This window comes from Lasiodiplodia theobromae (genome assembly GCF_012971845.1).
Source record: "Lasiodiplodia theobromae strain AM2As chromosome Unknown scaffold_65, whole genome shotgun sequence".
NCBI classification, from domain to species: domain Eukaryota; kingdom Fungi; phylum Ascomycota; class Dothideomycetes; order Botryosphaeriales; family Botryosphaeriaceae; genus Lasiodiplodia; species Lasiodiplodia theobromae.
The window spans coordinates 22,688-49,740 of record NW_023336547.1 but is presented as its reverse complement, the minus strand read 5'-3'; the positions used below and the strand labels follow the sequence as shown (position 1 = coordinate 49,740).

Below are 27,053 nucleotides of genomic sequence, written 5' to 3'. Positions count from 1 at the left end.
AGCTGCACCGCCCGGACAGGCATGGTGCCGCCGTGGAGAATCCGGGGTCGCTCCACACATGCTCAGTAGGGAAAGGGACGCGTGAATTCATCGTCGCTGGGCCCAAGTGCCTTAGCCCGCATACAAAGTCTCCACGATCCCCCTTCCCGCATCCGGCCCTGCGATCTGGCCCCCTTCCGCTTGCTGAGTGCTGCTGTCCGCCGCACGAGACCCTGGCCTATTACTACTGCTCTCCCCCCCTCCGCCCGTCCGTCCGTCCGTCCCATTGCCTCGCCGCCAGCCCTCTCGTCGTCGCTCCCACCATGTCGGCCTCTCCCGCGTCCAACACGGACACCGGCGAGCTGCTCGCCCCGCTGCCGCCGCCGCCCAAGCCCACCCAGCAGAACCCTGCCCAGCAGCAGGCCAAGCGCAAGGCCTCCGCCGCCGGCATGGACAACCACGGCACCGGCCGCAGCGTCAAGAGGAGGGCGTCCAAGGCGTGCCAGTGCTGCCGCGCGCGGAAGGTGCGCTGCAACGTCACCGAGCACGGCGCGCCGTGCACCAACTGCAGGCTCGACGAGGTCGAGTGCATCGTGTCCGAGTCCCGGAGGAAAAAGTCAGTACCGCCCGCACGTCCGGCGACGGCCAAAGCGCTCGTCGGCCGGATGAGTTCACTTCTATCTGCTATTTTCTTTTCCTTTCCCCTGTGCGCCATCGAGATGGAGAAAACTGGGGCGCGGGGCTAGGGCCCCTGCGTCTTCACCGCTTGCCGACCAATGGGTGCCCGTGCAGTGTGGTTCCTCGTTGCGCGTCTGGACGAAGCTGCATGGACACTCCACTGTCTGCCGAAACACCCTCGTCTGCCGGTCCCGCCTCGGACCAAGGCCCGCTTTCGACCAATCGACGCGCCCAACAACACGTACGCTGACGCAAGGTCCAATCTGCAGGAAGTGGTCCAGAGACGACGACGCCTCCAAGACTACCAACGACGCCGATGTCGCCACCGCCGCCAATGGCTCTGGCAAGCGCAGGCTCGCCTCCCGCGACGCCCTCGACGGCCTCTCGTCTCTCAAGAACGGCGCCTCCAGCAGCGTCGACCTGTCGACGGATGAGCACGTGCCGCACTCGATATGTTTGTGCTCCCCTGGCTGAGGACCGCTTCAGCCGCATTGGCTAACGAGTCATTCCTGCAGATGCATCACATGGCCAGCGTCTCAACTACAGCTTTTCCGAGCTGAACCGCCGCATGTCGACGGCTTCCTCCACCGGAACCGGGTTTCCGATCCTGGGCTACAGCCCAGTCTCTACCGACGCGAAATTGCAGCAGCCGTTCTTCGCCAACATCGCGCCCAAGGCGAATGCTGTCTTCAGCCTCCCTGCGTACATCAAGCCGCTGCCATCGCGGATAGGGCCCGATGAGATTGCCTATCTCCAGAAGAAGGGTGCGCTAACAATCCCTACCCTCGAGCTGAAGACCGAACTCCTCCGCGCCTATGTCGAATTCGTGCACCCTTACATGCCTCTGCTGGATTTGCATGAATTCCTGCGCATCATCGATTGCCAAGATGGTAGCCAGGGCAAGATGAGCTTGATCCTGTTCCAAGCCGTGATGTTTGCTGGTTCGGCATTTGCGGATTTCAAATACCTTCGTAAGGCTGGTTACTCGAATCGCAAAGAGGCGCGCAAAGACTTCTTTCAGAAGACAAGGGTGAGTCGAGAGAGAAAAGTCGCAGATGACTGCTTGAACCACGTTGCAGGACTACCAGTCCCTTGAACGATAAGCATGATTCCGCACCCTCTACAGTTGTTGACTCATATTTGCAGCTTTTGTACGACTTCGACTATGAACAAGACCGCGTGTCTCTCGTGCAGGCGCTTCTCCTCCTCACATACTACTACGAGACTCCCGACGACCAAAAAGACACCTGGCACTGGATGGGTGTCGCGACGTCGGTTGCGCACACAATAGGCCTGCACCGCAACCCCGACAAAGCCAACATGGATCCCAGGCGGATAAAGCTTTGGAAGCGGATTTGGTGGTCGACTTACATGCGTGACCGTCTCATCGCTCTGGGTATGCGGAGACCGACGAGGATAAAGGACGAGGATTACGACGTGCCGCTGTTGACACTCGACGACTTTGAAATCGCCGCCGTGCCTGACAGCATATCCTGCATTCCCGCCGACTGCGTTGTTGCACGCGATGTCGCACTGCAGCGCCAGTTGGCCGTCTGCTGCATCCAAAAGGCTAAACTGTGCCTCTGCATCAGCCACGTGCTCTCGAAGCAGTACTGCGTTTTGAACAACAATCAAGGTCTTCTCAACGACCGCACCACCATGATGCTGTTGCCCAAGAAGCTTGACCCTCAAAAGTCGGACGTCAAGCACTGTGATGCCGAGTTGAAAAAGTGGAAAGACGAGCTCCCGGACGAGGCAAAGTACGAGGAGGCATCCAGCGGGAACAGGTCCATCGACCTCCACAAATCTCTCCTGCACATGGTCTTCTATACCACTCTGTCGGCACTCCACCGCCCTCAAGTGCTTCCCTCTGCGCCTGTGAACGGTTGTCCTGAGCAGGATGCAAATGGAGTCCTCGAGTCATCTCGTCGCCACGTTCGCACTGCTGCTACGGCCATCACGGGTATTGCGCAGAAGCTGGACTCGCTCGATCTCGTTCGCTTCCTTCCGACCACGGGTGTGACGGTGCTGCTTCCTGCCATCATCATCCACCTGTTGGACATCAAGTCGCCGGATGAAGAAACGCGCCGGTCCAGCCTCCGCGGCTTCTGTCAATGCATGCAGGTCATGGGCAAGCTGCGGGACTTGTACGCCGCCGCAGACTACAGCACCGCATTCTTGGAGGCTGCCATCCGGAAGGCTGGCATTTCGATTGCGCCGATCCCTCCACCGCCAGCACCACCTGCATCGGTGCAAACGGCGCCCACTAAGCAGCAACAGCAGGCCGAAGCCACTGGCGTCGACGATCTCCTCGACGCTGGCCATCGCATGGACACAAGCGGAAATGTTGCGCCGTACAACACCATCACTCCCCCGCCGGATAGCTTGGTCGAGGACGGCGCCAACGGGCGCTCGGGCGTGTCGGACCCGAACAACACTTCGGATGAGGAGGTCGCTCGGCGTCTCGAAACGTTCCTGGCCAGTACGCCGCCCGCATCGGACCACCACGCCTCGGACGCGTCGCAGCCGGACGTCGACGGCGTCAACAACAATCTCAACGGGCACAATGACGCGTGCGGCGCGGAGCATGGCAGTGTTGACATGAGCGGTGCGTCGGACAGCAACCAGATGTTCCCATGGCCAAACTTCACGCTCGACGACGGTAGCGGCGATACCAACTCGTTCTGCGGCAAGATTGACGGGCTCACTGGTTTCGAGAGCGGCGCTGGCGCAGGTACGCTGGAAGACGGAGGGCTGGCGGTTGATTTTGACGCGTTGATGAACACGGATGCGATGGGCGACGCCTGTGCGAGCTTCTCGTTCAACGATTTTGGCACAAACGATGAGGGGGAGCACGGGAATGGGCTGAGCGGATTTGGCGGCGAAGGGCTCGATGTGGGTGTTGCGAGTGTTGATTGGATGAAGGGGATGGCATGAGCTGTTTCTTGCTCGGGGAGGGTTTGGCTTTCTTTGTGAATATTGGCGGATTGGTGTTTACTCGGAGCGGGGTTTGCGGACAAATAAGGAATGGGAAAACGGGAAAGGCGAATAATAAGGCTGGGTCTTTTCAGGGTTTGTGGGAGCGGAGCGGTCGGTTTGTTTTCTTGCTGCTTGGCTTTTCTTGGTTGAAAAAGAGACTGGTGGGATAGAGGTGGTGAAGAGGTATTCGAAAAAGGGCACTTCGCAGTGCTTCTTTTTCTTGTGTTCCGCTTTGGTCTTGCATCACGACAGTCAGGCATGATTCCTCTTGTATCATGTCAACGAGTAGAATGCCAATGAAACAAAAGAAGTTGAAATCAGCCACACTTGCTTGAATCATGATAAGTCCGGAACTGTGGAAATTAAGAGCCACATGGTGATTGGACCATGGCGGAACCGGAGAGGTTTCGCTGATGGCTCTCACTCGTTAAGCGCCGAGAGTCGTGTGCATCGCCCGATTAAGCTACGCCAAGCATTGGCTGTGCCCCACCCCAACCGTTCGTCGCCAGTTTCATCGCTCGGCCTGGTGGCCCCGTACCGCCGAACCCTTGTACCGGTAACGAAAAGCTCCACCAGGCGCCTAAGTATAGTCAAGCTGGGCATGCGGCACAGCATGCGGCACAGCAAGACACTGCGCCGCATTGTTCAGCCCTGATAGAATGTATATCACGGCGCTCTTTGCAATCTCATCTACCATGTTTTTTTTTTCTTTCTCATTCTCGGGTTTTTATTTTGTCCATCTCTAGTTCTTTAGCTGGGAAAGGGTTCTCATGGGTTAAGGCCGCATTATCCGTCCAGCCAAGCCAATTTATCAACCATGCATGGAGACGATGCCAGCGACTACCAGAGGGTCAGTAATGAAGCTCGCAACGGGGCAACATCGCGCAATGGATACGACGCCGCGCCCTCCCATGCCGCATCTTGGTCCGAAGCCAGCAGTCGTGTGAGCAGCTTAGATTCGGGGAGCAGGCCTCAGGCGCCGTACTCGGCAGTCCCGGACGTGTCGGATGAAGAAGACGGCTACGACGACGATGGCGTCGCGAGAGAGCAGCAGCAGCAACGGGATGACGCGCCGTCTAGGGATCCTGGAGAACGAGCATCGGCGACGACGCTTGTGAACGATGGCAAGAACGATGCCCCGTCCGAGGTGCTGACGGACGAGGCATCTACGAGCGGAGAACCGACGTGGATGCCGTTCTACCTGCGGCGGGTCTTCTTGCTGGGGTTTGCGGTCGTGTTCATTCTGATGATAGTGGCGTTGGAGGTGCTGTACTTCTTCTCGGTGCGCGATGGCGGGCTCGCGACGGTTGAGGAGAGCTTGCATTACCTGTGGACGTATGGACCGACGTTTGGTGGGTTTGTCCTCCGAGTCCTGTTCGATAACTGACCTTTTCAGTGCTCACCATGGCCGCGGCGCTGTGGGGGCAGGTGGAACACAGCGCGAAGCAGATGATGCCATGGTCGCTGATGAGTCGCGGTGAGACGGTGGCAAAACACGGGCTGCTGTTGAACTACTTGACCTCCTCAATGCCAGGGTCTCTGATCCGATCGCTGAGGAGAAGGCACTTTGCGGTCAGTATCGGCATCTCTGGCTCACTCGTCCTGCGGCTTCTGATCATCTTTTCCACGGGCCTCCTCAGCTTGGAATACCGTTCCGTGACCAGCAGCAGGGACTTCGTCTTTCAGGACGACTTTGACCTTTCGAAAGACTACGCGGCACTGGAAGACGACGGGTTCCGGCCGTTGAGCAACACGGTCAATTTCTGGGCGACACTGAACTATAACTTGTCTTATCCTCATGGCGCGACCTCGCAGTATGCTCTACAGTCATTTGCGCCCAGTGACGACGGTAAGTCGGAGGGTCTGCTGTGTTCTTTTTGTGGCTGACGGGGAACAGGCAATTACATCAACGTGACGGCCGATGTCCTGGTGTTTGAGGCGTTGCTGGAAAACTGCGAGGCATTCAACTTCACGTACGACACTGGCGGTTCAACCGATACCTTTGGAATCTCCTTGTCCAGGGCAGCCCCGAAGGATTTGTGGAACGAACTCGAGCAGTGGTGTTACGAAGGGCATACGACGTACGGCTCGACGGATTCGGTGGCCGACGGGCTCCTCAGCGCGTTCCAGAACCTGACGCAACACATCTACAAGTGCACCAATTCGACGCCGATAGAGGAGCAGGAAGACCGCATTCTCATCACGCTGGATACCTGGCTCTCGGTGGACCAAGCAGAAACGTCGGGCATAATGTGCGAGCCCAAGTACTCGCTGACGCGGCGAACCGTCACAAACGCGACGGGGGCTGCGGGGATTGAGGATGGCCTCAACGTGAGCTCGGCAGTCCAGGAGACGCTGGACCTGGGCAGCAAGCCATTCAACGTCACGTCGAACATCATCCAGAGCATGGATGGCGAATGGTCTGGGGTGTTCACCACCCAGGCGAACGTGTGGTACACCATGTTGAACACGTCGCAGCCACAGAGCAGCTTGAAAGCCTTCAGGAACACCAGCCTGACCACTGAGCTTTCGCAGGGCATGTTTGCCAGCTACGCGGCCTACACCATCAAGAAAGACTTCATGGACACGTCCAACAGGACGGCGAACGGGACTGTCGCCTTTACCGAGAACCGTCTCTGTGTGCAGGAGCTTTCACTGAGACTCATGGAGGCGCTGCTCGCGCTGCTGGCACTTCTCAGCATAGCCCTGTGCTTTTTCCCCCCTGGAGTGTTCCATCGCGATCCCAGGCCGGTGGGCGCTCATGCTTTGATGCTGGCAAGGAGCCCGGCCCTCATCGAAGTGCTGAGCGGGTACGGGGCTTCGTCGAAGCAGGCTCTCAGAGCACGTCTCTCGGGGTACACGGCCACGTTCCCGCAGCAGAAGCCACCGGCAGGCGCTGCGATCACTGTCACGGCTCGGGATGGCACAAAGACGGAAACGGACGAAATGGACCAAGGGAAGTGGTGGCATCCGCTCCCCCTCACATTGTGGTTCCGGGGCTTGCTCGTAGCCATCGCAATAGCCATCATCGTCGCCCTCGAAGTGCTGCTGCAGGCATCGGACAAGCACAACGGGCTCGCCGACGTGGTGCTTGAGGGCTACCAGAAGTATGCCTGGACGCTCATCCCGTCTCTGGTCATGGCCAGCATTGGGCTGGCTTTCTCCCTGGTCGACTCCATCACACGGGCGCTGCATCCGTTCCACCTGCTGCGCAGAGGCCGGGCCAGCTTCAACGACCTGCTCTATGATCCGGCGGGCCAGGTGTCGCTCGTTGCGGCTGTGCGCGCAGCGCGGCAGCGACACTTCGCCCTCCTGGCCATCCTGCTCACCGGCCTGCTAGCACCCATGCTGACCATCGTCACCAGCGGCCTGTACACGGCCGTTCCCGTGCCGTCGACGCACAGTGCGGCGCTGCAAATGCAGGACTGGTTCAACCTGGACAATCGCACCGTCTCGCGCATCAACACGGTCGACAACGACAGCGGAGAGGGCCGCGCCATTTTCCAGCTGGTGCAATTCTCCAACCTGTCATACCCGCAGTGGACCCACGGCGCCTACGCTTTCTCCAGCTTCAGCGGCGACGGGCTGGCCGGGGAAGCCACGAGCGTGCGGGCGCGCCTGCCCGCCGTGCGCGCCAACCTGAACTGCAGCCTGCTGCACTACTACACGCACAGGAACTTCACCTACGACGCCAACGGCTTCTCGTACGTCTTCGTCCCCATTGATGCGCCCGCCGGCTGCCACGCCGGCCGCTACAGCAGCAACGACACGAGCCCGCGCCAGCTCTGGCTGTCGGTCAACGCTCTCAACCAGTGGGGCGCCCACTCGGACGGCCCGTTCGTCGCGCTGCTGAAGGACGACTACTCGACCGCGTCGCTGGCCTTCGAAGACAAGTACGTGTCGACTCCGAAAACCCTGGACGTCTGCGCCGACGGCCGCCAGCACCTTTTCTACGGCGCCGGCACGCTGACTGGGGACATTTTCGACGACCTCGCCCTGATGCACTGCATGCCCTACGTCGAAGCCCTCTTCGTCACTGCCAACCTGTCGCTGCCCGGTCTCGAGCTCAGCACCGCCGACCAGCCGCTCGTGCCCGACGAGGACTCGGCCGTCTTCCTCTCCTCGTCGGCCAGCGCCACCGCCATCGGCCAGGAAGAGTTCGCAATCTTCACCTCCGCCCTCGTCAACGGCAGCACCCACGGCGTCGGCGACCTGGCCACCATCACCGGCCGCGCCAACGTCGACGCCTTCAGGCACGCCCTCGAGTCGCTGTACGCCGTCTACGCCGCCCAGAACTTGAACTTCAACTACCGCCTGGCCCTCGATCCCGCCACCAACCTGACTTCCTTCCTGTTCCCGACCGACGCGTCGCGCCACAACTCGTCCAACGCCCCTGGCACCATGGAGAAGTTCATCATCCGCGACGACGACGATGATGCCGTGCTGACGGCCCAGCAAAGGCTGCGCCTCAAGCAGAGCCCCATCTCGACCCGCATCTTGGAGGGCCTGATCGCCGCCATGGCCGTGTGTTTGATCGCCGCCGCCGTGCTGGAGACCATGACGCTGGGCCTGGCCGCCAGGGTCTTGCCCAAGGACCCGGGATCCGTGGCCGCCAAGATGACCTTGTTTGCCGAGGGAGACGCGTGGCCAAGGGAGGTCCCGGTGGGAGCTGACATGTGGCCGGATCGGGTCCTGGTGCGGAAAGGCGTCTTCGAGGGCCGCTTGTTTGGCTTGCGTTGGTGGGGGGGTGCGGAGGACGGGGGAGGGAGGAGGTTTGGCGTTGATATTGCCAGTGCGGAGAGCCGGTGAAAATGCTTTGTCCGGGAAAGGAAATCTGGCGTTGGCCATATCATGATATCTATTTGACGTTTTGCTTTTCTCTCTCAATCGTTTCGCCTTATGAGACTATACATAGAGTAATCCATATTTTATTGACCTATACACATTTGTATCCGTCGTGTAGGGATCGGAATACTCTCCGATTATTCGTTATATTATCTTATGTATATATGAGGGCGTCTTTTTATAGTTTGCATGCTGTAGAAGAAGGACAGGTTCCTGTGCCGGTGGTGCTGTGCATCGGTACGCATGGATTGGTGGCAGCCTTCTGGCGTGTAGCCCCGGTAAAACCAGCCAGCCAGTCCAATGCGACATCCAAGGCCATCTTGTGCCTTTATTTTGATTAATCGCGTAGATTTCTAATAAACGGCCGAAATCTGTTGGCGTCTATACTAAGTATCGCCCCGAGTGGCCTTGATTAGTGGCTCTATATTCACAGTGAGAAAGTGGATTGACAAGTCGACGAGTCGCCGAGATAATATTGGCGCTGGAATGTTGCGTATTCGCGGTCATGATGATGGTCCGTGTTGGCGCAGGTGTAGCAGACGAACTTACGACCAGCAGTGCCATACGGACATGTCCTGCTCTCGCGCCGGTGCCGTTCGAATGTGAATTTCGTGCCGTACGACTTGCCGCAGCAGACGCCATACGTGCCGCTCCTGCTGCTCGCACGCGTCGACCGGTTGTTAGACTGCCATGAGGCAGGGACTTGGTCGGCACGGTTGTGGTTCGTGGCGGCAGAAGGGGAACGACGAGGGCTTGCCTGCCGGGGCTGCTCGGGGTCAGAGCGGCCGGTGGAGGATGGTGGCGAGGCTATGCTAGTATGGTGGTTCAACGTGACAGCAGAGAAGGTCGGCTTGCAGTGACTGCTACTTCGTGGGACCGTAACTTGGGTAGTGGGTGCAGAACTCTGGTCGGAAACCCAGTATGGGTTTTGGTACGGCGGCGCTTGGTCCGGCGGCAGGACAGCGGTACGGCCGTGATTGCTTTGGCGCGGTGGTTGATGCTGTTGGACTAATCTGGGATTAATACTATGGTCACTATCATGGCCAACGACAGGAGCCCTGTACCATACGGGTCAAAAGCGTTGGCATGGGCCTCTAGAATGCCGCCGTGAAAGTTTGCCGCGTACTGCTCGAGAGAGACGCGGCGGCTGTCGTCGTTGGCATAGGGAAAAGGCATGGTTCTCTGGGGAATATGCCGAAACCCCCCTCGTGACATGGAATTTCGAGCTCTTCGGGGAGAGAAGTGTGCGGGAGTTGTGTAACGTACCTTGGGATTATAAACCCTCCGCTTCACGAGGCTAAGGTGGAGTCTGTCCCGCCGCAGCGCTTAGCTACCGCCCAACATGACCATGGGGGCCGCAACTTGTCTCACAAGTGATAATCGTCAGTTGATTGGGTCACCCCTCACCTGCAATTCTGCCTTGCTGTGCCTCACTCGCATCCGAGGTCGGACCAGTGCTCCTAGTAGAGCATCGCCGCAAACCTGAGTCGTAGTCGTAGAACGTGACCTACCAGACAGCTCATGACAGAAGGGATCTACATACATAACGATCAGGCAATGCAACGAAATGTCTGCTCTCTAGATCATTCAATTCATATCAGCCATGGCACATCCATATAGCCTTACCTATCTGTTCTGGAACGCAGTTCGTCTATAATGCCATCTCTGCCTTCCGAACCTTATCCTCTTCTCACCAGATCCGATTTAAGAGACCGTATCAACACCCCTCCGCTTCAGCGTATCCTTCGCCGTCGTGACCTTCATTCCAATTCTGCGTCCGCTTAGCCTCCATCACTCTCGCAAGTTGAAAAAAAAAATAAACAAGTAAACTCACCGGGCATCCAAATCGTACGCCTCGCCCCATTTCGCCACCTTCTCAATCCAGCTTCCACATTCCCTCAATCTCTCCTCCCCCTCTTTTCCGAGCCCATGCTCCCCTTTCTCCTGCTCCTCCCTCCTGACCTCCTCCCACAGACACGCGCCCATCTCATAGCACGCCGCAGGCAACGTCCAATTATCTTTATTCCCGCCCCTGAGCTGCACGGCATCAACGCACAGTACCTGCGTTAACAGCATCTCCTTTGCCTCAACCACTCGGCCCAAATTCCTCAGCGCCGTGGCGCGTAGCAGGGAACGGATACAGCGTTCATCCAGCGGCTCTTCTCCTTCTTCTGCGGTCCGGTCCAGCGCTGCGAGCGAGAGCTCAAGATGGTTAGGTCGCATGCGCTTGTATCCGTTCCAGAAGTAAATAACCTCTTCAACGGGCGCGACGCCAATGGCGTCGACGACGGAAGAGGCGCCGAGTTCGGCTTGGCGCGCCTCCCACTTGGCAAGCTTGCGGTTGACAAAGGTATCGAATGGGAGCTGGCGGGCCATGAAGCGCTTCTTGCCTGTATGCTTGGGAACGAGCTTCAGCAGGCGCTCTGCCTCCTTCTTGCTCTCCGCTGCACTTGCCCTTTCGCCCTTGGCGAGCGCTTCGCGGTACAACTCGACGTGTGCGCACGCAGCGATGTAGTAGTACAATCCGTGGCTCCAGTTGTTCAGCGAGACGCACCTCTGGAACGCGGACGCGCACTCGCGTAGGCGGTGCGCGTACATCAAGTCCAGCGACCGCTCGAACCAGTGCAGCGCCTCGACCTGCTTGAGCTGCGACTTGCCGGCACCGTCCATCAGCGCCAACGCCTCTTCGATCTGGCGCGCGCTCGCCAGCATCCGGGCTTCCTCTAGCAGCCACAAGTGGCTCGACGGGTACCGCCGCCGCATCTCTGCCAGGAGGACCGCGCACCGCTCGCGCGGATACGCGCCTTGCTGGCCCGGGCCGGGGACGATGTCGCAGAAGCCGAGCATGCCGTTGTAGTACGACAGAATGATCAGCCCCGCGAGCCCGCCGTAGATGTTGTCGAACATGGTCGCTTGCCAGAGCATGGCGAGCCCGCGGTCGCGGTCGCCCTTGAAGCCGACGATCTTGAGCAGCATGGCGAAGGCGGGCGGGATCATGGAGATGACTAGCATGAGGACGCCGAAGCACATGTTGGTGCCCGAGTGGACGAAGATGTCGGTTGAGTCATCACCGAAGAGGGAGGGGTCAGTCAACGGGTGGTCGGTAGCGAGACGTAAGGACTTGACGTCGTCCGAGAGCTCGGCATCTGGTACCTTTTCCGGGGCAGCCGTGGAGGATGCCGTTGCAGCTTCGTACGATGGAGGAGCATCCAACTTCTTTTCATTAAGCTCAAGATGACCCGCATAGACCGGAGGCGTGGGAACCCCCTCATGCTGCTCGTCAGCGTCGAAGAACTCTTCAGTCTCCGAGAGCGGCGTGCTCCCCTCCCCGCTGTTCTGCCCCTCCACTTGCAACTTGCTGCTGCTTGCCGTCGCCGAAGCAGTCCGAGACGCAGCAGCTCCCAGCGGCGCCACAACTCCAGCCTCAACCGCCTTGGCAACCGCCGCCGACTTCTCCGACTGCGATCCCAACGACACCCGCGAGCTCCCCGGCACACTGCTCTTGCCCAGATTCGCCTTCTCGGCCTCCATGATGGCGTCCAACGCCACAAACGCCTTCCGCATGTTGTAGAAGCCCTTAATGCTCTCTGTCAAGCTCTCGTTCAGTACGCCCACGATGGCGCCCATCAGCTGCGCCTGCGCAATGCAGCTTGCGAATTCCGAACCGGCGGGGTAGATGGAGGATCGGGGCGCGTGGCGCTGGGCCTTGCGCAGGTGTTCAGAAGCGCTATTTTCTGCATCCTTGAGCGTTTCGGCGGCTGCAATCGTTCGGAGAAAGGCCAGAAGATCGGCCCACCCGGTCAGTGAAATTGTCCCTTTCTCCAAATCTCGGCTCCCCTCCCCGGAAAGATAGGGAGCGGGCGTAGGGGATCAGAGGATACCTTCTTTCATGACTTCCTGCTCGAAGCCCAGGGTTGCCCTCATGAACGTGACGACTCCTTTCCCTAGCTAAATCCGCACAGCGCAGAAAGAAACGATAAGCTCAATGTCCAGCCGCGGACTCCGGCATCTTGCCCATTCTACCCCGAAGGGAATTTGCGCAGGCCGAGCCGGAGTATGCATGTGTGCGGTACCTTGTGAAAGGGCGACGCGCCGTCGCCAAGAAGCTTCTCTGCGGTATCGACGTCATCGTTCATAATGTGAGAGACAGCTATATTCCCGCAACGTAGCCAGAACGTAGAAAATCAGCGCTTTGCTCGGAATCCGCCGGACAAGGCTCGTCGGACACTCGGAGGAAGGGCAGTTGTGTTCTTGTCTCACATACCGCGCATCGCAGCTTCCACTACAACAGAGTCGCGAGCGCGTCAGCATGCGTTACATGGGAAAAGAACAATGGCAGTTGTTGCAGTACGCTGCTGTGGCTCTTCCAGCGCATTTAGCGACTGGGTCGAGCCATGAAGCTTCGCTTTCGAGCCGAGCCAGGTGCCTAGAGGCATGATTGTGGTAGCGGCGGCTGTGATTCGGCCGCGGAGCAAGAGCGCAGCGTTTCGGGTTCGTTATTCGGATCTCTGGCGCAACGCGGAAGCTTGCTCAAGGAGGAAGTAGAGCGATCAGCGGAGTGGCAGTCGAGATCAGGGCAACGAAGACGGGCCAAGCGGGCGGCATGAATGGGGAGTAAGAAGCAGAAGGCGAGGGGGGTGGGACAATCGACGGCATTGGACGGGGGCCAGGAAAAGGCGGAGCGGGACAGAGCGGCTTTAAGAGTCGGCAAGGCTGCTGCCTCAGCCTCGCAGCAGCATAAAATAAAACGGTACGGCGGACAGTAGTAAGCCGCACTGGTCACGGTCGGTAGCAGTGCGGCGCGCAACAGGGCAAGCATTCGATGACATCGCTGTCGCGCACTGACCCCGAACTGCCCGCCTTTGGGCCGTGGGTCTTGGCGCCGGTGCTGCTCTGGCCGACAGCTCGCCGCAGCTGTGATCTCGACCAATCCATCCATCCATCACCGCTGCAACACCACTACCTCCTACCCGCTGTCTTTACCCGTCATCCGCCTCGACACCAAGACAGCCACTCACCCCGACCCGTGCGAGCAATCCGCCACCCACAACCCCACCGGAACCACCTCATCCCGCAACCACCCAACATGTCCGCAGCAGCGCAAGGCGACATGAACACTAAGAAGGCTGTCGTCAGCGATACCGACAACGGCGCCGACAACAAGGACCAGCAGAAGCCCGCCGCCGCGCTGGAAGAGGATGACGAGTTTGAAGACTTCCCTGTCGAAGGTGAGTTGAGACTGAAGCTACCTAGCAAGGACCGGTAGCGAAACCGCTGCCGCTTATTTATAAGCCACTCATCCTTGCTCTCCCATCCTCTTGATGTGGATCGCAAGCGCCAAAGACACCACGAGCGTGCTGCTGCTTGTGCTTCCTGCCCCGCTACACCATACGTATGGCGTAAGCCATGAGTTCCGCACAGCATCAAACGAAAGCCACAGATCGAAAGCTAACTCTCTGGGTAATCAATAGACTGGGAACAGGAAGATACCGAGTTGCCCACCGCAAACACGCATCTGTGGGAGGAGAGCTGGGACGACGATGACACGAGCGAGGACTTCTCTGCGCAGCTGAAGGAGGAGCTGAAGAAGGTCGAGGCGAAGCGCGGTTGATAGGGAGAGCCAAAATCAAAGGAAGACGGGGTGGAATGAACAACGGTCAAAACGACGAGCAGAGGGATCATCGCGTAATGAAAGATTACAAGCGTTCGACATGGGACTATGCATGGCGTTGAGTCGGGAGAACGATACCAGGCATGACCGTGGCATGTCCGACTTCTATAATGGACAACAGACCCTTGATGGTCTCGATTGCGAATCAGCCATGCCGCCTCCGTCGCGAAAGACGTTAGGGAAATGACTTCAGTCACCACACAGCAATCATCACAGTCTGGTGCTTATCAAAGTGCGAAGATATCTTATTGTCATCATTTACATTAAAGAAACTCATTTTCCCCGTCCCTCAAAGCCTGGACGTGCTCCCTTTATTTTATGCCATCCAGAATCAGAGCCGACTCAACCGGCACAAACGTTCATTACAAAAAATTCCATTTACTTACTCGACAGGGCAACAACACCGGGCAGGGCCTTGCCCTCAAGAAGCTCCAGGGAAGCACCACCACCGGTCGAGACGTGGCTGAGCTTGTCCTCGACGCCGTACTTGGCGGCGACAGTGGCAGTGTCACCACCACCAATGATGACAATCTTGCCAGACTGAGCGGCGGCGACGGCCTTGTCCAAGGTGGCCTTGGTGCCACTGGCAAACTTCTCGAACTCGAAGACACCAGCAGGGCCGTTCCAGAGGATGGTCTTGGCCTCGTCAATGGCCTCGCTGTAGAGCTTGACGGACTGCTCGCCGCAGTCGAGACCCATCCAGCCGTCGGGGATACCCTCAGCGTCGGTGGCGTAGCCGGTGTTGGCGTCCTTGTCGAACTTGTCGGCGGTGATGAAGTCGGTAGGCAGGACAAGCTTGACGTTGTTCTTCTTGGCCTTCTCGACAAGGGCAGGGACGGTCTTCGCGCCGGCCTCATCAAAGAGAGAGTTGCCAATCTTCATGTTCTCAATCGTCTTCTTGAAGGTGAAAGCCATGCCGCCACAGACGACGATGGTGTTGACCTTGTCAAGCAGGTTATCAATCAGCTGGATCTTGTCCGAGACCTTAGCACCACCAAGGATGGCGACAAAGGGGCGCTGAGGGTTCTCAAGGGCCTTGGCGAAGTACTCGAGCTCCTTCTTCATGAGGAAACCAGCAGCCTTCTGGGGGAGCTGGCAGCCGACCATGGAGCTGTGGGCACGGTGGGCGGTGCCAAAGGCGTCGTCTAGACCGTCGTTAGCTGCGCAGCCCGGCAAGATTTACTTTGTCGGAGCCTTACTGATGTAGACATCGCCGAGCTTGGTGAGGCCCTTGCGGAACTCCTCAACGGCGGCGGGGTCGGCCTTGACCTTCTTGCCGTCAGCGTCCTTAGAGCTGCCCTCCTCCTCGGCGTGGAAGCGCAGGTTCTCCAGGAGGACGATCTGGCCGCCGGTGGCCTTGTTGACGGCCTCCTCGGCCTCAGGACCAACGCAGTCGCTAGTGAAGACGACGCTCTTGCCGAGAAGCTTCTCAAGCTCGCCGACAACGGGCTTGAGGCTGTACTTCTCGTTCCTCTTGCCGTCGGGGCGGCCAAGGTGGGACATCAGGACGACGGCCTTGGCGCCATTGTCGATAGCGTACTTGATGGTGGGGAGAGCACCGACGATACGCTGGTTGTTGGTGATCTTCTTCTCCGAGTCGAGGGGAACGTTGAAGTCGACCTGCGAGGCGGGTTAGCGGCGATTCGTTGCTTGCATGCCAGCATACGTACGCGGATCAGGACGCGCTTGTCCTTGAGGTCGACGTCGGTGATGGAGAGCTTGTTGGAGAGCGACATGGTGGAGTTTGTGCTGGGTATGTCTGCACGGCGTGTCAGCTGAGCCCAGAGAAGCGTGCGTGCGCAATGTGATGGCGGTGCAGCGACGCAACGCCCCTGCGAGAGGCGTCCATGGAGGGGTAGCTACGACGGCAGAGCGCGGCAAAGCTCGTCGTCATGTTGCAGGCATTGGCAGGCAGCAGAGGGCAATGGGCAAAGACGAGTGCATGAGCGTACCTGGGTATCTCTGGGAAGGGTGCAGTGGTGTTGGGAGTTGAGGGAGAAGAGGACGGGCAGCTCAATGTTTTGTGCCTCGCGCGGCGGGGTCTTAAATGTGGTGGGGCAGGCCGAGCCCTAGGGTGACGTTTTGGCATTTGACATAGCACCACCAACCCGCCGCACAGGACACCAGAGGTCCGCCTCTCGCGACCCTTCAGCCCAGGCACGGCATAATCTTTCGAGATAACACTGAAATCGGCTGACTGGACCCTCCCGCCCGTCTCACCCAAACTCCACCACGCCTCCCTCTACTAAAAAACACCGCACTCCCGCCGCGCTCCTGCCAGGCGGGCTCTGCCGAAATGCTGAGGCTGCTGAGATCCCCGTCACCACCCGACTCCTGCAGCTCCCACGCCGCATGCCCGGTAGCGTGATAGCCGACATCCCGACGACCGCCTTCTTTCACCTGAGGAGAAGAAAATAAAGCCCTCATCACCCTTCATTTCGTATCTGCTTATCTTGATTCCACTCGATTCGCTCTTCGGCGTCACCCTGATGTCCTGCTTCGCCGATGCTGGTATCCAAGGCTGCCGGTGGTGAGTTGTTTCGCCCTGCCGTCCTAGATGCAACCGATCTGATCTCCGATGCTCCTTGCGGCGCCGACTCCAGAAAGAAGTGGCCGGTGGCGGAGCAGTGGGTGGGCTATCACCTCATTCGGGCCGGTGAAACAGGCGGGTTTTGCAGATGAGACGCCTCGTTCGGATTGTCTGCACACTTTGTCTGCACTTCAGATCGTGTCCCGAGGCACTTTTCGCGGAGATTAGCATTGGCGGCTGGCGCTCTTGCCTCGACCACCGGACAACCGGCGGCGAACTAATCACGTGTGAACGATCGCCCTTTCAGGATTGCGTTCCCAGTAGAATGCTGGGCTACGACTCGAAATCGCCGCAGCAACTCGATAATTTCGACTTGGAATGCTCCAGAAAATGGTGTGGGTAGATGAATTTCGAAACTACCTAATCTCTGACGCGAAAGACCAGTCACGGCAAAGATATGGACTGCTTCCAGAACCCGAGATCTCCATTATCGGCGCGACAGTCCAGATATCCCATCAGGAACCATCATTACGGCCATTCCGCGACAAAGTTGAAGGTGGAAAATTGAGTACTGATGACGCCCGTGTAATCCCTCGTAAAGCACGGCGACGGCTCCCCTCCTATACACTCTACCAACTTCGCTCCGGTAGAATTCTAGGAATAGCCACAACATCTATTTCTCATTTCTACCTCTCGGGTTTCTTGATTTAGATGTAAGCCAAGGGCTATTCGTAAACATTTCTTCGAGGTAACTCACCGGATCGTCAGGGACGGTGACAAAGTTCTTCAAGAACTGCAGCAGCCATCGATCAGCATGGTACCACCAAAAAAGTGGGACAAGGCAAACAAAAAGTTGGAGGAACGAAGAAGAAGAGCAGGGTGGGTACTTACGCTTCCATTCTCCAAGCATCCAACCTTGTAGCATTTAGTCGGATTTGTCGCGCACAGTCCTTGGCAGTAGATTTTCTTTGGCTCCGGAATCGGGCTGGCGCTGGCGATGAGAGGAGAAGCAAGGAGAAGAGAGAGGAAGGAAAGGTAAGTGGTCTTCATTGTGCCTGTTGCTCTTGATATGGTTGCACTGCTAGATTGATGGTTGTTGTAGGGCAAGAAACATCATGCGGCAGACACTTAAATTTTTATAGACGCTGCAACTGGGGTCATGTTTTTGTACCGTGGGAGTCCAGTCTTCGAACTGTTGGGCCCTTGTCGCATTTCCACGGGAACACCTTTTTTCCCCCCGACTGGTTTACATCTACTTCTAAACTATTTGCAAGAAGTTGATCAGACGACGTGACCGGGAAACGCCGTTATATTATCAGAACTATGGTATCGGTTCGCCTCACAAGCAAAAAAAAAAAGTCACGAGAGATAAGAAGAAAAATATCACAACATCCCTCGCTCCAAAAACCTCACAGGTAGATCTACATGCCTAGCTCGCAAGAACTCGGCCACATTCTTCCCCAATACGTCGTAAGTTCCCGAACAGCTTACACCGCGGTCAAGATGTTCATGTAGCAGGAAGTGAACGGCGCGCATGTTCGGCAATTCGAAGCGACCCTAGATAACGGTTGCCATTGGTTAGCAAGTGCCTTTAAAAAAAGGGTTGGGGGGCATTAAATTTCTCCATCCCAAATTACCACGTTCTAAAGACAACGAAAAAAAAAAGGGACAGAGACAAGTAGGGTAAGTGGGGAGCACTCACGATCGGCTTTCCCTTGAACTCATCCGCTAGCAACTTCTCCATCTTTGCCACACTCAACAATCCCCTCAACCAGTCCCACTCGTCCTGATGTCGGACCCAAAACCCAACGTTGCAATCACTGCCCTTGTCCCCGCTACGTGCATGCACAAGCCAGCCCAGCGGACCGCGAACAGTCTTCCCGAATGCCGTCGCAGGGTCTACGGCACCGCCGATAGCAGTAGTGGTAGGCTGACTAGGCTGAATTTTGTCCCAAACGCGTGTCTGTGGTGGTGGTGGGATGTCCAGCACCTCTCCACCACGCCAGGGGAGGTGCACACGGTGGCGGATGTCCGCCTGCGGCAGCAATGTGACATAGTACTCATGGATTGGTCGAGGGAAGGCCATGCGCAGGTCGAGATGCGGCGTGGCACCGGGATAGCCCTGCATGATGGGGTCGATGCAGGGGCGGGCGAAGTGCTTGGGCGCGAGCGCCTCGGCCACGGGGGCCTGCGCCAGCACGCGCATGTCGACCGTCGCTGCGGCTTGACTGGTTGGATTCTCAGGCGCGGTACCGTGTAGGGTGAAGGTGAGCTTGGAGAGCCGCTGGATGCGCGCCGGTCCGAGCAGCTTGCGGATCTGCCGCTCCATCATGCGCGCCTTGGCCGCGATATCCAGCCCGACCATGAACCAGTGGAACTCAGCTTGGTAGCCGCCGTGCGCTGTTAGCCCGACTTTGGTGGTTGGAGGCGGCGGCGCGGACTTGACGCCATGCACGGCCACGCGATCGGTCGAGAGCTGCTCGAACCAGACGGAGTCGAGGATGGCAGTCACGTCGGAGTTGAAATACCATGGACCTTGGATTTCGTAGAGCAGCTGGGAGGAGCATGTGTTGATGGAGACTTCGCCGCCGGACCCTTGGCTCTTGGTGATGACGACCCCGCCTTCGGAAGAGATCTCTGCAATGGGGTATCCGATGTCGTCCCAACCTTTGTCTTCGAGGGACTTGAAGCCGGTGTAGTTGCCGCCGCATACGTAATTAGAGCACTCAATCAGATGGCCGGCTACGAAGGCGTTGGCAAGCTGGTCGAGGTCGGTCCGCTTCCAGTTGTGCCACCAACACGCAGAGCCAATGATGGGAGATGCATCTGCTACTCTTCCGCAGATGACAATGTCTGCTGCTATCAGTATCAGGAGAGTGGGCTGGTCCGGGGAACGCACCTGCACCCTCGGCGAAAGCTGTCGCGATGCCGAGGCCTCCCAAGTATGCCTGGGCATAGATAGGCTTGAATTTCCAATCCCGTAAGACTTCCCCGGTGTAGATGTTCTCAAACTGGGAATGCCCTGCGTCCATGGCTTTCTGAACCGCGGGTAAGACTTCATCGCCCGATATCCAGGCCACATTCAAATCCAACCCTTTGCTTTTCACCAGCTTCATGACTACTTGGCAAAGCTTTTCGGTGTCAGCAGCACCGGCATTGGCGGCGACTTTGATCTTGTGTTTGGCAATGTCTAAGAGGGCTGGTTCGAGTGCCTCGAGGAAGCTAGCCTCGTAGGCATTGCCGGAATCTGCACAAGTATTAGTCGTAGAATTTTACTCAAAGGCTTCAGGGCCGTCGCGCACCCGCCGTTCTTATGGAACCTTTGGTGGTCATATTAGCCTCCGACATCCAGTCACCGATGATGACGTCCACGGGGTCGTTCTGATGGTTGGCTGCGAATAGGCGCATAGCATCGCGGCGGTCGGCACTCGAGCCGGAGCATCCTATTCTGGAGTGAGCGACAGGTGCGCAATTGAAGGGCGGAACACAGTACCTCCGATGCGAATTGATCGTGTCTGGGGCATAATGTTAGGGGAAAAGCAAGCAGTGTCGGTAACGACAGAATGGCCGGAGAAGCGTGTGCAGATTAAATGGAGAGGTATAACAAAGACGCAGTGTCTGCGTCACTGGCATTTGATTCTTGTCGGCTCCCCGCTGCTACTGCAGGGTCCGAGGTTGGTGGCTTTTCTTACGTCTCTATGGGTAGAAGCTTGAGGGGTTGTAGCCGGGTACCGACGCGGCCGACCCGGAGTGCGGGGTGAGCCTCAAGCCACAGCAGCTGAAGCTTGTGGCATAAGTCGTCAGCGCTATTTATATCGCCCACGGAGAAGCGTTGCTTATGGTACGTCTGAGGTTGTAGCCAGTAGTTTCCTGCAGTGGAGAATGTTAGTGATGCGATCGAGAGTGCCGCTTCGTGTCGCTAGCGCGCTGTCGCCCCCCCTAGGAATGTAACATGGCGCAAAGAGGACGGGTCATTCGAAGTATCCAAAGGAACGTGAATGTGATACGAAAATGGCAGGACAAGTTTCCACTGTGTTGCAGCACTAAGCGAGTCTACCTTGGAGCAATCTTGAGTTACTGTGCGCCTCTCCACCCGATGCGAGGGGTCAGGCTGACAGCATATCCGGCAATTAGCAAGTTTCTGGAACACAAAAATGAATTCACGCTAGCAACTGACTGCAGGAAGACGTGCAGCAACAGGGATATCGCAGATGGCGCGCAGGCTGCGCATTTCTGTATGACATCAGACACTGAGACTAGAGCCGCAGTGGAAAGTCAAGGGGGCTGAGTAGCGCAGGCTCGGAGATGGCGAAGTTCTGCTGCAAGTAGTAGGTAGTAGGTCCTGACCACAAGGCAGCAGTGGTCATGTGATGTCGCGCCTAGCCTTAATTGCCACCGCGACGCGCTCGCGCCTCCCCAAACTTTCTACGCGTCCACCAACAACTTGCACCAGACATCCGCTTCTTCGCCTATCAAGCAGTCTTGTGTACCCAAGTCGGCCAACGCCACTATGAGCGCCGAAGAGGACCCCTCGCAGTCCGGCTACGATGACAGCATGGCAGGACCTGGCGCTCCTACGCCCTTGAGTGCTCTCGAGGTATGCTGTCGCGCAAATCAATGCCACTACCCGCTCGTATATCTAATGGCTGAATTTAGGGTGTGAACGGCCTGACTGCACGCGACATCAAGCTCGTCGTCGACGGTGGCTACCACACGGTAGAGTCGGTGGCATATACGTAAGCCGCATAGACTTATTACTCCGGTAGTAAGTGCTGAAATGTTGCAGGCCCAAGCGCGTGCTCGAGCAGATCAAGGGAATCTCGGAGCAGAAGGCGACCAAAATCCTGGCCGAGGGTAAGGGCACTGTACTCGTATGGAGCAGGACTTATCTAACAGAAATTAGCCGCGAAGCTGGTTCCTATGGGATTCACCACCGCAACAGAAATGCATCAAAGACGCAGCGAGCTGATCTCCATTACCACTGGCTCAAAGCAGCTCGATACTCTCCTCGCTGGCGGCATCGAGACTGGCTCCATTACGGAAATTTTCGGAGAATTCAGAACTGGAAAAAGTCAAATTTGCCACACTCTTGCGGTAACGTGCCAGCTTCCCTTCGATATGGGCGGTGGAGAAGGCAAGTGTTTGTACATTGACACGGAAGGCACTTTTCGGTATGTTTCTACCCGTCCCTTCGCGGTTTGGATCGCTTACACATGCTGTAGACCTGTTCGTTTGTTGGCGGTGGCAAACCGTTACGGACTATCGGGCGAAGAGGTCTTGGATAACGTTGCATATGCCCGCGCATACAACTCGGACCACCAGCTATCGCTTTTGCAGCAGGCTTCGCAGATGATGACGGAGACCCGTTTCTCGCTGCTCATTGTCGACTCGGCAACATCCCTGTACAGAACCGACTTTGCGGGCCGTGGTGAGCTTTCGGCACGCCAGGTCCATCTTGCCAAGTTCATGCGCACTCTGCAGCGCCTAGCCGACGAGTTCGGCATCGCTGTCGTCATCACAAACCAGGTCGTGGCGCAAGTTGACGGTGGCCCCAGTGCCATGTTCAACCCCGATCCGAAGAAGCCTATTGGCGGCAACATCATTGCGCATGCAAGCACAACGCGTCTCAGCCTGAAGAAAGGCCGCGGTGAGACTAGGTTATGCAAGATCTATGACAGCCCGTGTCTGCCTGAGAGTGACTGCATGTTCGCCATCAACGAGGACGGTATTGGCGATCCCAGCCCCAAGGACTTGGAAAAAGAGTAGAGAAGCATTTCGACCGATGCGTGTCATGGCGAAGCGCGGCTGTAGAGCGCGGCGCAACGATATCTTTCTTGCTCTTTTTGGCTGGTTGCATGGATGGCGAAAGTACAGGGCATGTTTTCCGGGTGTTTGCTGAGCATGGGCGTCTGTGGCAGTCTGCTTAGATTTTTATGATTTACCCCCTCGAACGCATTCAAATGAATAATGTTCTTGCTGCAGAGCGTAAGGTTGCATTGAATAATATGGTGTGTAACTGCTGTGGCTGGTGTTGTGGCGGGTGCACGCGCGCGATCGCCAGCGCCGAATCCCTGTCGTGTTCAGGCGTGTCGAAGCTCAAGTTTGAGCTCGCAAAGCTGCTCCGCCCGACAACACCGCGTCCGCCCATTGCGCTCCTCCGCGAACACCGCCTCGACCTTCAAGCGCCCGATCCGCGCTGGATGGCGCAGCGATGGCTACCTCTACCGCCCCTCTCCTCTACCGGGAGACGCGACTGAACCTCGATCCGCCCTACGCAGGCTCTACCATTGGCGTCACGCTCCCGCCTCACAGCACCTCCGCTTTCCTGTCGCGCCCCAAGGGCAAGCGCATTATTGTCGAAGAAGGCAACACCAGCTCTGATGAGACGTCCTTCGCCCGTCGCCACCTCGCGGCAAACGACGCCTCCATCTTCTTCCGGCGCAAACATCCATACCCGCGGACTTTCCTGTGGAGGATTCTGGATGACCGCAAGGTCCTGGAGCTGCGTTCAGTAGACCTGACCGTCGACCGTCACCACAAAGGCGAGGCCATTTTGACGCTGTTGCTGAGCTTCCCCAATGCCATCCGTCCGTTTGGTGTTGCTCTGGCCGAGCGCGAAGATCGCGACGCGCTCAACGTCTTTGTCTTGACCACCGCCAACGAGCTCTACACGCTCGATTTGCACAAGGATTTCTTCATTCGCCCCGCCGCTACCGAGATCGACGTTGACGTCTGGTGCAAGACGTGTATTCCCTCCGCGTTCAGCTTCCGTTACCCATACCGCATAGTCGCCAGCAGCGCGCTTGAGCTGTTGGTCTCACTACACGACGGAGGTCTGCTTCGATTAAACAGAACTGCCGCATCGGATGGTATGTTTGAAATGGACTAACAATTCACTCATGCGAATATAATAATAACAAGAATCACAGGCTCCTCCTGGCGCGAGACTTTCTTTTCCGAAGGTGGTTGGGGCTCAGCTTTCAAGAGTTTGATCCCGTGGAAAGGCCATAACACCGTCCGCTTCGGCACTCTTGATCTCGAGGCATCGACCGCGGCCGCCATTGCCCTATCTCCGGACGAGAAGCACATATTCACGGTCTCTCTGAACCATATCCTGAAGGCGTGGAATCTGGAAACCGGGAAAATCGGCGTGCAAACGGATTTGCTTGGCGAGAATGACAGGGACCCTCAGAAACTGGCTCAGTTTTTCATTGGGGCAGAGCAGCCAAAGTTGATGGAGGTCCTAGAGGTCCAGGCTCCACAGGACGGTGATGAATATTTTGTCGTCACCTACTCGCCGAAGCGCCATCAATTCAAGTTCTGGGGTGTTAGGGACGCTGACGATGTGGAGTTCGGCATCCACGACGTTCAATCAGACTTCGTGTTCGTTCCGCCGGTCGATGAGCTCATGAATACTACCGTCTGGAACATGGAAGAGTTTCATTTCAAAGCTCGGCCCGGCTGGAGAAGCTCCGAACTCTGGATCCGTGTCAGGTCAGGCCCCAGGTGCATGGTATTCACGCTAAAATTCGACCTTTATGACTCGGCCGAGCAACTTGCCGACATCTGGAGAAACAATTGGGTGGCTGTGGACTCGGGCTCGCTCACGGTGGAGGCTCTGAAGGCGTCGCCCGCATACCCGATTGAGCCGAACCTCGAAGACCCATCGATCCACTCGCAAAGCGTTTCCGAGCAGTGGATCGATTTCTTGTTTTACCCCGGTCGCTTCACGAGCGCGACGCTCGAAACTGCTCTGTGCGTCTACCGGCGTGGCCTTGGCGATTCTGCCACTCGTACACTCGTATTGAGCTCCAGTGCCAAGGCACCGATCAAAGACCAGATCTCAGCCGCGGTCGCCGCGAAGGTTCCCACCAGGCACCTTCCAGATGGTCAGATCGATTTCGATCAGTATGAGGTCGACATGGCGGGACAGTGGCAGGTGTTCTATGGCGTAATCAAGGACTTGCACAAGCGCCGCGGCGAGCCTGTCGCATTAGCTCTCGACGTCGAGGATGACCTCCCTTGGCTGCTTCTGTCAGATTACGCGACGCCCGTCAGGGCGTGTAGCGAGGTCGAGATACTGCGGTTGAACGATGAAACGCTTGCCTCTCTCGAAGAGCCCGCCCTCTCGAGGCCGCTCTTCAAGGCCCTGAAGGACGACTTGTCGATAGATGTCGCCAAGCTTCTCACTGCTGCTTCTTCGTTCCGTAATTCATTCGTCGCTTCATTCCGGGATCAACTGGCGCTCGCTGTCAAGCGTGAGATCTGCCAAGAAGATTCGTTCTCGATTCCCGATCGTATGAAGGCCTTTGAAGCTTGCTGTGGTCTTTGCGAGCAGGTCACCGACGAGGATTTCGAGAAGCTTGAGTCACTGCTTGAGGACCTTGGTGGTTTCGCTGGCGTGACCCAAGAGCTTGTATTGGCGGCGTTGGAAAGGTTAGTGGAGGATGAGCGAGGCCACCATCACCAAAGAGCCATTACCGGCTATGGTGCAAAGTCTCTGATTAGAGGCGCTCAGGAGATTTTGAGCCTCACGCATGAGATTCTCCTCGACCTCCTCGTGCTCATCGTCTTCATGAGCCAAGAACTCGAAGCTCAAGAGACGCCCTCCCTCCAGCCTGCCGACATCTACCCTGACATAATCGAGAGGCTGAAGGGCATCACCATCTCCAAGTGGCTAGTAGCGGCGGTGCGAGCTGACCCGAAGCCTCGGTCACGACGAAGCTCTGTCGGGGAGCCCAACTCAGCCGAGAACCCTGTAATCAAGTCGACGGCAGTGGTGACATTGTTTGAGAGCCTCTTCATCGGCGACTGGGCAGAGTTGAAGACGCCTTCAGCACCCGCTTCGGAGCTCATTACTTATTGGTGTCGCTCATGGTCGTTTGGCCTTCCTCTGCCGGAAAACTGGGAGTTTGTGGGTGCTGGGGTTCTGAGCAATCTGCTCAAGTACGGCAACTTGGACTTGGCCACCGACTTTTTGCCGTTCGTCCCCAACAGCATCTGGGGGACTTACCTCAAAGGGCGCTATTACCTTGCGGTCGGGGACTTCAAGCTGGCCAGCACATATCTCAACAGAGTCAGCTTCGGATGTGGTAAGCCGCGTTTTCACATTGTTGCGAGAGGATTAACCCTGATTGACGTGTAGCGAAAGGGTTCTTCGACATCTTCAACACCGACCTCTACAATTTCCTCAGCCCCAACGAGAAGGAGTACTTCCACGAGGGCCTGTCAAGGTTTTGCCAGCATGTCATGTACCTGTTCGAGAAGGCAAAAGCGCACGCCTATGTCATGCAGTGGGCGGAGGCGGCGCTGTTTGCGGTTCAGACCGAGGACCACGAGCAGGTGTGTACCAAGCCGACGAGGCGTGTGAGGGGGGGGGAAATGCTGATGATTGGCCAGACCAAGATGCTCAAGCAGGAAGTGCTGTCGAGGCTCTTCCAGGCTTGCGTGCAATCTTCAAATTTCCGCGAGGCGTACGGCGCCCTATCCCGGTATCCGGATAACAGCCTGTGAGTGCAGTAACGATCTACCTGATACACATTCAATTTTCTGACACGTGACGGGTAGCCGAAGATCGGCCCTGGCGACGCTGGTCAAGACGATGATCAACCAGAACCAGATGCCCCTGCTCATCACCTTCCCCTTCACCAGGCAGCTGGAGGACGTGGATGCGATTCTCGCTGGACTGTGCAGAGAGACGGTCAGCGTGAGCAGCGGGCCGGCCTTCCACCGGCTGCTGTACGCCTTCCGCATCGCCAAAAATAATTACCGGGGGGCGGCGCAGATCTTGTATGATCTTATTACGCGGCTGAAATCATCATCTGCGGCGCTACAGGACCCCAAGGACGAGAGCATCACGCAGGCGTACCTGACGCTCATCAACACGCTCAGCCTGGTGACGGAGCAGGACCAGTACCTGCTGGTGGGGCAGCGCGAGGGCGAGGGTGGGCTGAAGGGCGTGCCGGATGGCAAGGCGGCGCCGAGGAGGCTGGTGACCCTGGAGGATTTACGCAGGGAGTACCAAGCCGAGCTGGACCGTGTTGCGGCTATGGAGACGGGCCGTTTCGCGTTCAGTGCAGGCGGCGGCGACGAGATGGAGGTGCTATGACTGAGGGGTTAAATAAAGGAGAAAAGCAATAGAGCACGGGAAGCGGGGACTTGAGCATTGATGTGAGGGGCACTAATGGATGGCCGTGGGCAAAAGAAAGACACTGGGCGCGAGGTTTCACGGGAAGGTTCTCAATAGCGAGGAGTTATACGGGGTGGCATGGCCGATCGGGGAATTCTATTTTTGTCGCTGAACACACCGCTCTGACTGGGCCGGTGGGACTGTTTTGCCTGAGGCCAGCGGGAAGTTGCCGTCTTGGGGAA

The 27,053-nt window shown here is 57.5% G+C and overlaps 8 protein-coding genes across 8 annotated transcripts; 5 read left to right on the top strand and 3 right to left on the bottom strand.

Moving 5' to 3' along the window:
* Window positions 1-302: 302 nt before the first annotated feature.
* On the top strand, window positions 303-3,594 carry LTHEOB_12503 (C6 transcription factor; the record flags this gene model as incomplete). The annotated part of the gene is made up of 4 exons (XM_035509378.1): window positions 303-595; window positions 927-1,111; window positions 1,173-1,687; window positions 1,804-3,594. The coding sequence occupies 4 exons, from the start codon at window positions 303-305 to the stop codon at window positions 3,592-3,594; spliced, it is 2,784 nt and encodes a 927-aa protein (XP_035364528.1).
* Window positions 3,595-4,453: 859 nt separating this feature from the next.
* Window positions 4,454-8,445, top strand: LTHEOB_12502 (uncharacterized protein; the record flags this gene model as incomplete). Its single annotated transcript, XM_035509377.1, has 3 exons — window positions 4,454-4,988; window positions 5,033-5,485; window positions 5,534-8,445. 3 exons carry the CDS (start codon window positions 4,454-4,456, stop codon window positions 8,443-8,445), a joined length of 3,900 nt encoding a protein of 1,299 aa, XP_035364527.1.
* Window positions 8,446-10,185: 1,740 nt separating this feature from the next.
* On the bottom strand, window positions 10,186-12,405 carry LTHEOB_12501 (Outer membrane protein; the record flags this gene model as incomplete). The annotated part of the gene is made up of 3 exons (XM_035509376.1): window positions 10,186-10,252; window positions 10,316-12,239; window positions 12,363-12,405. The coding sequence occupies 3 exons, from the start codon at window positions 12,403-12,405 to the stop codon at window positions 10,186-10,188; spliced, it is 2,034 nt and encodes a 677-aa protein (XP_035364526.1).
* Window positions 12,406-13,567: 1,162 nt separating this feature from the next.
* Window positions 13,568-14,092, top strand: LTHEOB_12500 (Dss1/Sem1 domain-containing protein; the record flags this gene model as incomplete). The annotated part of the gene is made up of 2 exons (XM_035509375.1): window positions 13,568-13,709; window positions 13,953-14,092. The coding sequence occupies 2 exons, from the start codon at window positions 13,568-13,570 to the stop codon at window positions 14,090-14,092; spliced, it is 282 nt and encodes a 93-aa protein (XP_035364525.1).
* A 438-nt stretch (window positions 14,093-14,530) lies between these two features.
* LTHEOB_12499 (Phosphoglycerate kinase) lies at window positions 14,531-15,888 on the bottom strand (the record flags this gene model as incomplete). Its single annotated transcript, XM_035509372.1, has 3 exons — window positions 14,531-15,297; window positions 15,352-15,772; window positions 15,823-15,888. The coding sequence occupies 3 exons, from the start codon at window positions 15,886-15,888 to the stop codon at window positions 14,531-14,533; spliced, it is 1,254 nt and encodes a 417-aa protein (XP_035364524.1).
* Window positions 15,889-18,091: 2,203 nt separating this feature from the next.
* On the bottom strand, window positions 18,092-20,206 carry LTHEOB_12498 (uncharacterized protein; the record flags this gene model as incomplete). Its single annotated transcript, XM_035509371.1, has 6 exons — window positions 18,092-18,103; window positions 18,174-18,239; window positions 18,385-19,535; window positions 19,582-19,929; window positions 20,003-20,125; window positions 20,176-20,206. The coding sequence occupies 6 exons, from the start codon at window positions 20,204-20,206 to the stop codon at window positions 18,092-18,094; spliced, it is 1,731 nt and encodes a 576-aa protein (XP_035364523.1).
* Window positions 20,207-21,192: 986 nt separating this feature from the next.
* Window positions 21,193-22,448, top strand: LTHEOB_12497 (DNA repair protein; the record flags this gene model as incomplete). Its single annotated transcript, XM_035509370.1, has 5 exons — window positions 21,193-21,279; window positions 21,339-21,418; window positions 21,469-21,536; window positions 21,586-21,853; window positions 21,905-22,448. The coding sequence occupies 5 exons, from the start codon at window positions 21,193-21,195 to the stop codon at window positions 22,446-22,448; spliced, it is 1,047 nt and encodes a 348-aa protein (XP_035364522.1).
* Window positions 22,449-22,893: 445 nt separating this feature from the next.
* Window positions 22,894-26,790, top strand: LTHEOB_12496 (Nucleoporin nup120 160; the record flags this gene model as incomplete). Its single annotated transcript, XM_035509369.1, has 5 exons — window positions 22,894-23,551; window positions 23,612-25,774; window positions 25,828-26,024; window positions 26,082-26,191; window positions 26,250-26,790. 5 exons carry the CDS (start codon window positions 22,894-22,896, stop codon window positions 26,788-26,790), a joined length of 3,669 nt encoding a protein of 1,222 aa, XP_035364521.1.
* Window positions 26,791-27,053: the final 263 nt, after the last annotated feature.